This window comes from Sapajus apella, unplaced genomic scaffold (genome assembly GCF_009761245.1).
Source record: "Sapajus apella isolate SASKATOON/1434 unplaced genomic scaffold, GSC_monkey_1.0 scaffold2284, whole genome shotgun sequence".
In the NCBI taxonomy this organism is placed as follows: domain Eukaryota; kingdom Metazoa; phylum Chordata; class Mammalia; order Primates; family Cebidae; genus Sapajus; species Sapajus apella.
Window position 1 is genome coordinate 1 of NW_022439210.1, and position 10336 is coordinate 10336.

The 10336-nt window shown below is 44.0% G+C and overlaps 1 protein-coding gene across 1 annotated transcript; it reads left to right on the forward strand.

Moving 5' to 3' along the window:
- The first annotated feature begins 423 nt into the window (after nucleotides 1-423).
- LOC116547178 (protein HEG homolog 1-like) lies at nucleotides 424-7188 on the forward strand. Its single transcript, XM_032273216.1, has 4 exons — nucleotides 424-881; nucleotides 2563-2865; nucleotides 5166-5504; nucleotides 6706-7188. The coding sequence occupies exons 1-4, from the start codon at nucleotides 566-568 to the stop codon at nucleotides 7161-7163; spliced, it is 1416 nt and encodes a 471-aa protein (XP_032129107.1). The 5' UTR covers nucleotides 424-565; the 3' UTR covers nucleotides 7164-7188.
- The last annotated feature ends 3148 nt before the right edge of the window (nucleotides 7189-10336 follow it).

Below are 10336 nucleotides of genomic sequence, written 5' to 3' on the forward strand. Positions count from 1 at the left end.
CTTTTTCCACATTCTTGAGTATCTTCTTCAGATAAATTCAAAGATGGAATTACTGCCTCAAACCCATTTACATTACACAAGTTTTGGTACTATTGGCGGAGCCTTCATGTTTTATCAGAATTGAGCATCACACCTCCCACCTGCAAGAGTAGGTGTCAAGGTCAAGGGCTGCCAGCTTTTATGATACCATCCTGCCACCCCAAGAGGCCAGTTAGCAACTTTGGCGAATAGGAAATGCTTCTTGCCTTCCGCTTACACCCGATCTTCCTCCTCCACTCCCCTCTCCGACCCTACCCAGGTGCCAGAGGTTCAGTTGTTCTTCCATGAGCCCCATGTTGATCTCTTTCTATCAATATATTTTCCTCATTTATTCTACGCACCATGAAATTTAATACAATATTGTATTTTTGCTTCATAATTTCTTGCTCTGGATTGTAAGCATAGTGAATATGGGAAAAAAAGAAAGGTGAAATTCTTTTACTTGAATCCACTGTCTACTGATGTGTCTCCTGGTGTCTTTTCTGAAGGTTTACTTTTCTTTCCAGAAGCCAGCAAGTTCTCCCTGATGCATCCTCTTCTTCTTTCAGATGCTGCGTGGAACAATTGGGTAGAAAATAACACTGAGTCCCACGTAGAAAACATCACCTTGTATCAGAATCAAGAGGACATTTCAACAGTGGCCTTCAAAGGGGATGTGTTGAGTCAGACCTCCGGGAAGAGCCACGCTGCTTCGGATGCTCCAGAAAACCTCACTCTGTTCACTGAAACAGCAGATGCTAGAGGAAGGAACGGCTCTTCAAGTAGAACAAACTTCACTATTTCACCTGTTGGGTACTCGCTGGAGATAGCAGCAGCTCTGACTTCCCAGAGCGGCGCCTTAGGTGAGCTTGTGCTGATGATGTGCATTTCACACATGCGCATCCAGTCCTGGAGAACAGAGTTTCTGCCATTTCCCACAAGCCCATTCTGAGCCACTGTGCCCTTCCAAGGTTCCTAGGCTGATGTGGGTCAGACATGTGGCTTAGGCCTCATTTGTATGATGCTTGTCCCTGTGCAGATTCGCTGAGTGGCCTCTCTGGTCCTTTGGTATCTGTGATCCATGGCTAGTGGAATCCAAAATTCATTCCTTCTCCAGGGAGCCTCCCACACCTGAGGGTCTCAGAGGCAGTATGTTTTGTGGGATGCATAGCTGGGGCAGGCCTGGGTTTGGTTTGTGTTGATGTGACCCAAATGTTTGTTCTTGCTCTGGTGTGCACAATTTGGTGCTTTGCTATCTTTAGCAAAGAATGTTAAGAAGGTGCTGGGGGTCAGTACATAAGGTTTGATTGAGGAAGAGAAGACTAAGAAAAGTAGCATTAATTGGGGACCTCCTACATACCACTGTCTGTTTCGTCAGTCTTTCCAGCATGTCTGTTGCGTCAGTGTTTCCAGCAAGCCCACAAGGTCATGTTATTCTCCTTTTAGGCATTTGGAAACTGAAGCTCAGAGAAGTGAGTTGACCCAATAAGTGTAGGTCAAACAGTTAACAGGCTTCAGAACTGGGATTGGAGTTTATGCCTGTGTATCTGAGCGAGGTGGCGGGGGCGCTGAGGTGTGGAATGTCTGGACAACGGGAGTGAAGTACAGAGTAGAGAAGGACAGGTGTGGCCTCCCTGCAGGGTGGCAAGGCCAGCAGCCTCCCTTGGGGAGGGCGTCAGTTGCCCATAGAGGTGAGGAAGAGCAGGTAGGACCATTGTGTGGACAGGGTTGGGGATAATCACATAGGACTTCGGAAACCTGGCAGTTTAGATTTGGTGTGGTAGGAAGAGTCAGTGAAGGTTTTGAGCAAGTGAGTGATTTAACTAAAGTGAATTTGGGAGGATCACCTGGCAGGCAGGTACAGGATGTCTAGCGTGGGAGTGGGAGGATGGAGGGAACCTGGAAGGGACCACCCAGGCAGACAGAGAAATCCAGACACCAGGTGCTGCAATGTGTCCTGTTGGCCACAGGGACGAAGAGGAAGGAATTGGTAGGACTTGCTGATGGCCTGAAAGTAAAGGATGAAGCCGTCAGAGATGACTCTATGGTTTCAGGTCCTAGTGGCAGGAGGTCTGGTTGGGGGGACTCGATTCTGTACAGATGCATATGGTAGTATTTTGTATTCATAAATGATTCCTACAGAGCTTAGAAACTCTGCTCATGGTATTCATGGTCTTGTTCTCCCAGATGCTGGGAATTTTGTTTATGTTGCATTCAGGTAAATTCTGGGACCCATTTGGTTGACGTGGGTGCCGGGTCCTGATCAGACCCTGATCTCTGATTCCGTATTGTCTGATACGTACCTCCCATTTGCCCCTTTTCTGAGAAGTTTACCACAATACACAGAACCTTTGTGAGATCTACAAACAGTGTCTGCCTTGGTTTGTGGTCTTTTTAAGAGTTTATTTTTCATGGAATGAATTATTCTCCTAATTTCTTCTAATGTCTATATATTTTATAGATGTGCAAACTGAGCCCCCTCAAAAGATATTAAGACATTTGAAGTCTGCTGGTGGAATTCTAATTGTTGCTGTCTGTTTTCAGCCTCGGAAAGTCTTCACCTGCCATCTAGCAGTTCAGAGTTCGGTGAAAGAGTTGCCCCTTTGCAAGCAAAGAGTGGAACAACCTCAGAGATGGGAACAGAGAGGGCAATGGGGCCGTCAGAAGGAGTGTCTGTGCACAGCCAAGAGGCCACGACTTCAGTTTTGAGCCCGTCCTCTCTTCCTGCTTTGGAGATGGGAGAACTGACCATGCCTCCTCAGAAGAGAAATTCCTCAGGCCCAGATCTCTCCTGGATGCATTTCTCCAGGACACTGGCTTCGTCTCCTCTCTCAGACCATCTCTCATGTGAGTGCCAGATCCCCAGCTTAACACTTGGAAGTCACTCAAAGTAGACATAAATCAATGTGCATAGCCAGCTAGTTGCATACCCATAGTAGAGGGTAAGGGGAGAAGACATCAAGCCAAAATGCCATTCCTCTAATGCCAGGTACTTGGGGCGGAAGTAGGTACAACCTACCCAGTTTATGTCAGTATTGAAGCTCATGTTTAACACAGGTTTTTGGGTTTTTATTTTGTTTTGTTTTGTTTTTGTCACTCACACTTGAGTGCTGTGATGCAATCTCAGCTCACTGCAACCTCTGCCTCCCAGGTTCAAGTGATTCTCCTGCCTCAGCCTCCTGAGTAGCTGGGATTTCAGGTGGCCATCACCATGCTTGGCTAATTTTTGTATTTTTATCAGAGACGGCATTTCACCATGTTGGCCAGGCTGGTCTCAAACTCCTGACCTCAGGTGATCTGCCTGCCTCAGCCTCCCAAAGTGATGGGATTACAGGCATGAGCCACTGCTCCTGGCCCACCACTGGGTTTTGATGGGAATTCTGTATGCATAAACTTAAGGCAGTTTCCTGGGAATAAAAGTGTTTTGAAAGAACCTCCAGCAAGCTGATGAGGCTGTAATTTGGTGGTCGTAAATAATGACTCTAATGAAGTTAGGGCCGAGACACCACGTGGTTGAGTGGGGATTTGGGGCACGTCTATTATACATTCCTTTCTTATATACTGAACTGTTTTTTGTTTGGTTGGTTTGGTTTCGTTAGGTTTGATTTATGTTTTGAAGTAGAGGTAGGTTTTGGTGGTCTGGGACTCTCTTTTTGTGTCCAGGTCTCTCTGTTTCTTGTTTTAGTTACTAGTTTTATAGATTGCCTGCATCTTCATTTTGTGTTCATTAAGGTCAGGTGACCAGAGCTGCTGGCTATGTTCTAGGTATACCTAGTTTTATGGTTTTCCACAAGAGTGAGAGGAACATTTTTGTTTCCCATGCTTGCTTGCCCTCTGTCTGTCTGTCTCTCTCTCTATGTCTCTCTCTCTCTCTCTCTCTCTCTCTCACTGTAGTGATATTTAAAATTTATTTGTTGTTTTGGTCACAACTACACATAGGACTGGTCTTCAAGAAAGTGTTTATAATGACAACTTCCTTTTTTCCCTTTCCTGGGCTGTAATTAACAGCTCAAAGCCTTTCATTTTATAGGGGTAGGGTACTTTTTATTATTTTTAGCTTAAAAAGAAAAAAAACACTCTTTTTTGTACCTTTAGTCTTACCTACCATGTTTCTTCCCATTCCCTAAGCTTTCCTGCAGTTTATTCCTGTTTGGAATGAAGATTTTAATAGACCTTTCTGGAGGGCAGATCTCAGGGCATCCTTTGGAAAGTTCTCTGTGGAGCGGAGCCACCTGTACTTCCATAGAGCAGACTACTCCTTTTGACCAATAGTGTCTGCTTCACTCCTTGAGGGTCTTGACAGTTTCCCATGGATGGCAGCCATGAATTAGAGAAACTGCTCCTGGAGTCCTTGATCTCCAAGGGGCCCATTGGAGTAGTGTGCAGATTTGAGAGCTGGTCTCTAAAGCTTAATGAGGCAAAGTATGATCATGAAGCCTGTTTGCTGTTGGGTAGAATTAAATTTGTGGGGTAATAATAAGTATTTCCTGCTGGTTAGAAATTTTGTTACTGAATAAATGCAGTTTGGTTAATAATCTTTCAAGACATAAGGCTCATGGTGGCTGTGAGGTGGGGAATCATAAAGAACCCTTGATGGTGACAAGGCTGGGAATTATTGCTCTAGGCCGTGAGTGTCCCTGCCGTGTTCTGCAAAACCCTGGGCCCTCTGAGTAGTGAGCTGGGTGGGGCCCCTTGCAGCAGCCCCACATTTATTCATTTTATGTATGAGATTTTAATCAATGATAGCATTTGATTGAACAAATGGGTTACATTGCTAAAACAAAGCAAAATAACAAAAACCGTATCACAGTGGCCAGTCCTGTTTAAGCTGTAATGTAGAATTTAGCAGACATTTCATCTTTGTCTATAAAAAACAAATAATACATATAACGTATAAGTTTCTCACTGTGCCTGGTGAGGGACCTTGCTGTTCTCCACTTTCTTCTATGAGAATTAGAACTAGTGAGGGAGAGCGCAGGCATGTGTCCTGGTCACACGTGTGTATATAGATATGTTTGTATCTATATTAGGTCCACAGCATTTAGGTGTATCCACCAAAATGTAAGAAACATCATTTGTATCTCAAATACAGTCCTGATTTTCTTAAACTCCTGAATAATTTTGAAGCATATCTTCTTCTGTCATAGCTTCTGGAAGTACAGAGAAGCTTAACAAGTCCACTGGCGTCCAGAGCCCCTCAGTCAGTCAAACAAAGACAATGCACGTTGCCACCGTGTTCACTGATGGTGGCCCCAGAACGCTCCGATCTTTGACAGTCAGTCTGGGACCTTTAAACAAGACCGAGGGCTTCCCTGAGGACTCCAGAATTGCCATGACTTCAGCCTCAGTCCATCCTTCACCCTCTGCCGTGGAATCACAAAGCAACAGAGGAGTAACTGGGAATCCAGGGGATGGGGAATTCATTGAACCATCCACGGAACATGAATTTGGACTTAAATCTTTGCATTGGCAAAATGATTCCCCAAGTAAGTATTCCATCTTTACTTGATCTATTAGGGACGATGTGAATCGTTGAATTTTCTTAGGGGATCTCCTCAAGACCATTTGTAATCTCCGGAGAAAAGTATGCTCTTTAATGGCACTATTGCATTTTGATGTTCACTCTTACAAGAACATTGTGAAGTTAGTCAGACAGGTGTCATTCCTCCTGCTTTCTTATAGATGAGGAAACTATGGCTCTGGGGGCCAGTTTAAGTAATGGGTGCCTGGCCATTTAGCTCAGTCAGTAGAGTTGAGACCTTAGCCTCCGGGTTCTCGGTTCCGTCTTCTTTTCACTCTACAGCATTGTCTTCAAGCCGAGAGCTGGCCTGCTCTTTATGTTTTATTTTTATTTTGTTTTGGAGAGAAGGTCTGTCACCATCACCCAGGCTAGAGTGCAGTGGTGTGACCACGGCTCACTGCAGCCTCGACCTCCCAGGCTCAGGTGCTCTCCCACCTCAGCCTCCCGAGTAGCTGAGACTACAGATGCTTGCCACTCCACCCAGCTAATTTTTCTATTTTTTTGTAGAGATGGGGTCTTGCCATGTTCCCAGGCTGGTCTTGAACTCCGAGGCTGAAGCTATCCTCCCTCCTTCCCTCCCAAAGTGCTGGGATTACAGCCATAAGCCACTGTGCCCTGCCTGGCCCACTCTTTAAACCAGCTTCAGTTATTTTGTGTACAGATCATCTTTCCACATGAATGTGCAGATTCATTCATTCCCAAATTCATGGTTTGTCCTAATCCTTATAGTTGATTTTTTATTTTTATTTTTTCTATACTTTGGAATTAGAATAACCTTTATTCATATGAGAACTGTTTTAGGAAAGTCCTCTGACTGTGCGCTGTGTTTATGTACATCGTATTTGTTGTACATAACCACACTCTCAGTCTCTCCAATGCTTATGGGAAAGAGAATGGAACACTCAAGTCTATAGGTCCCTCTGCTACTTGCACATGTTGTTTCAAAGGTTCCCTGTTCAACAAGTTATATTTTTTGTATTGCTGTCTTGTTGCCACCTGAGAGTCTTGAGTAACTATTTAGAATATGATATTGCATAATACATTTAATAAACACTATACCATGTTCCTTGGCAAAGAATCTTTCCTCGGAGAGGTTTCACTTGTTAGTTGCGAAGGGATCTCTTTCATATCTCTGTCATGGCCTTTTTTCCCACGACGCCTTACAGCCTTTGGAGAACATCAGCTTTCCAGCAGCTCTGAGGTGCAAAATGGAAGTCTCTTGTCTCAGACTGAGACTGTGTCTAGGTCAGTGGCACCCATGAGAGGTGGAGAGAGCACTGCACGCTGGCCCTTGACCAACAGCGCGGCATCTGCAGATGTGACAGCAAGCTCTGCTTCGTATCCTGAAGGTGTGAATGCTTCAGTGTTGACCCAGTTCTCAGACTCAACTCTACGGTCTGGAGGAAGTCACACAGCATTGGGAGATAGGAGTTATTCAGAGTCTTCATCTACATCTTCCTCAGAAAGCTTGAATTCATCACCAGCACGTGAAGAACATTCAAGTGAGTTTTTCCAGTTCATGCAACTGTGCCCCATGGAGGAGAGAGGGACTCATGATGCTTATGACATCTGCGGCATATTAAAACTATGCATGAGGGCTGGTTACAATGGCTCATACCTGTAATCCCAGCACTTTGGGAGGCCAAGGCTGGTGGATCACCTCAGGTCAGGAGTTTCAGACCAGACTGACCAGCATGGTAAAACCTCATCTCTACCAAAAATACAAAAAATTAGCCAGTCATGGTGGCGGGAACTTGTAATCCCAGCTACGTGGGAGGCTGAGCCAGGAGAATCATTTGAACCCAGGAGGTGGAAGTTGCATTAAGTCGAGATCATGCCACTGCCCTCCAGCCTGGGCAACAAGAGTGAAACTGTCTCAAAAAAAAAAGAAAAATAAAAATAAATACAAACCATGCATGAATGAAATAACTCCTGAGGCCCCTCCAGCTTCCTTATTCCCCAGGCCCTTCTTCTAGCTGATTGATACAGATACACCTATATATCCCCCATTTTTCTGGCACATCTCTGAGAAGCTGTTCTTGCCACTTCTTCTTCCCACACACAGCTCAGGGACTTCTCTGTCTACCTCCACTCATTTCCTGCAGCCTAAATCATAACTCCATACCTGCTTCAGTTACAGAGCTTCTGGAAGGTGAAAATATCACCTTCTCGTGAGTAGTTGTCAGGGCATTCATCAAAAGAAATTCTTTTTTAAAAAACAGCTTTATTAAGGCATATTTCACATTCCATCATATTGGCCCATTTTAAGTACACAATTCAGTGATTTTTAGTGTAGTCGCAAAGTTATACAGCATCACCATTGTCTAATTCCAGAACATTTCCATCACCCCAACAAAACTCCAACCTCATCAGCCATCACCTCCCATTCTTCCCTCCTCCTAGTTCCTGGCAATCACTCCTGTGCTTTCTGTTTCTGTAGATGTGTCCATTCTAGACATTTCCCATAAATGAAACCATGCAATATGTGGTCTTTTGTGTCTTTCCCTTAGTGTCATGTTTTCAAGGTCTATCCATGTTGTATCACAACTTCATTCCATTTGCAGCTTAATAATATGCCGTAGCAGGCCAGGTGTGGTGGCTCACGCTGTAATCCCAGCTATTGGGAGGTCGAGGCGGGCAGATCACGAGGTCAGGAGATCGAGACCATCCTGGCCAACATGGTGAAACTTCGTCTCTACTAAAATACAAAAAAAAAAAAAAAAATTACCTGGGTGTGATGGCGCTCCCCTGTAGTCCCAGCTACTTGGGAGGCTGAGGTAGGGAAATCACTTGAACCTGGGAGGCAGAGGTTGCAGAGAGCTGAGATTGTGCCACTGCACTCCAGTCTGGCGACAGAGGAAGACTGTGTCTCAAAAAAACATATGCCATAGCAGGGATATACCACACTTTGTTTATCCTGTCATCATCTGATGGTGTTTGAGTTGTTCCCACCTTTTGTCTATTATGAGTAATGATGTGGTGAACAATCACAAGTGTGTATGTGGTCGTAAATTTTCAATTATTTAGTAATGGCCGGGTTATATTGCAGCTCTATTTTTAGCCTTCTGAAGAACTGCCAAACTCTTTTCCAAAGTGGCTGCATCATTTTATATTCCCATCAGCAGTGTACAAGTGTTCTAATATTGCTACATCTTCACTGACGTTTGTAATCATCCATCTTTTCTGATTGTACTCATCTGAGTGAGTGTGAAGGCATCTCCTTGTGGTTTTGACTTGTATTTCCCAGTTGACTAATAATGCTGAGCATCTTTTCATGTGCTTCTTGGCCACTTGTGTGTCTTCTCTGAATATGTCTATTCAAATCTTTTGAGTATTTTATTAAAATTCTTTATTTGACTTTTTATTATTAAATTGTAAGAGTTCTTTGTGGCCAGGCGTGGTGGCTCACGCGTGTAATCTCAGCACTTTGGGAGGCCGAAATGGGCGAATCACTTGAGGTCAGGAGTTCTAGACCAGCCTTGCCAAAATTATTATAGGCGTCTATAATAAAAATATAAAAATTAGCTGGGCACAGTGGCACATGCCTGTAATCCCAGCTACTCGGGAGACGGAGGCAGGAGAATCACTTGAAACCTGAGGAGGCAGAGGCTGCAGTGAGCTGAGATCGTGCCACCGCACTCCAGCCTGGGTGACAGAGAGAGACTGTCTCAAAAAAAAAAAAAAAAGTTATTTGTATATTCTGGATACAGTCTTTTATCAAATACATGTAATCTGCAGACATTTCTTCCATTCTGTGCGTGGTCTTTCTCTTTCTTGATGATATCATTTGTAGCACAAAAGTTTTTAAATTTGAAGACGTTCAATTTGTCAATTTGAGAAAATTTTTCTTTTGATGTTTCTTTTTAATAATGCTTTGGGATAACTTTTTTAAAACAATTCTCAGCAGTCTTTTATCAATGTAAAGTATATTCTGACTAAAGCAAAAATGTATTCGCTTATCATGTAAGCTTTGAAGAGGTTTAAATTCTTACTTCTCCACCACTAATAATAGCTCCATTTCCCCCATATGAGAATCCTAATTGATGAAGAAGATTAGCATTTCTTAATACTCCTGTGATATGGAAAAGCATATGCTTATCATGAAAGAATACCACACATACGAGTGGGGGATATTTATGCTCTTCTATGTCTGTGCCGGGAAAACACTTTCTCTGTCTGCTAAGCAAAGGGAATCATTTTTCACCCTCGCTACTGTGGAGCTCAGGGCTTTTACCTTCTTAAACCAGGATCTTGGGTTTCATACCCTTTCCCTTTTACATCTCTTTAGTACCCCTCTTCTCTGCAATTAATGCTCAGTTGGTTCATGTGGAAAATGTGATTTCAGTGTGATCAGATGTTGGAGTTCAGTTATAAAGAGCTAGATAAGAAGTAGCCACATCCCTGAAACCATCTCACTGTGGGTTACACAATTCTTTATCTCATTCCCTCAGAATCACTCAAGCTGATGGGCTCTGCACTCTACCCTTTCAGAGTTCTGGCCCACTCCCTTTTCTGCATTCAGATTCAGCCCCTCTAGTTCATGCTGTGACTCTCTCTCCACTTTATTAAGCCCATAACCCTGATGTGGTCATCGGCCTAAATTTCATTTAACAGAGAGAAGGATCTCCGCCTCCAAGGCCTTTTTCCCTTTGCCCAGAGAAACCGTGTGCAGATAGATCCTGCTCTTGAGCCTCTCCTGGTTGGCTCTCCACTGGTCTGGAGCCCTTCAGCCTGGCTTGAGTCACATCTGTCTCTGGCTTTTGGCTTTCTCAGTGATGCTCATGGCCCACGCTCATC

Excerpts from the sequence above, each read along its gene's own strand:
- LOC116547178 (XM_032273216.1), top strand. The coding sequence starts at position 566 with ATGCATCCTCTTCTTCTTTCAGATGCTGCGTGGAACAATTGGGTAGAA. Across the intron at positions 2,866-5,165 it reads TCTCTCAGACCATCTCTCAT|CTTCTGGAAGTACAGAGAAG; the intron begins GTGAGTGCCAGA and ends CTTCTGTCATAG. Across the intron at positions 5,505-6,705 it reads TTGGCAAAATGATTCCCCAA|CCTTTGGAGAACATCAGCTT; the intron begins GTAAGTATTCCA and ends GACGCCTTACAG.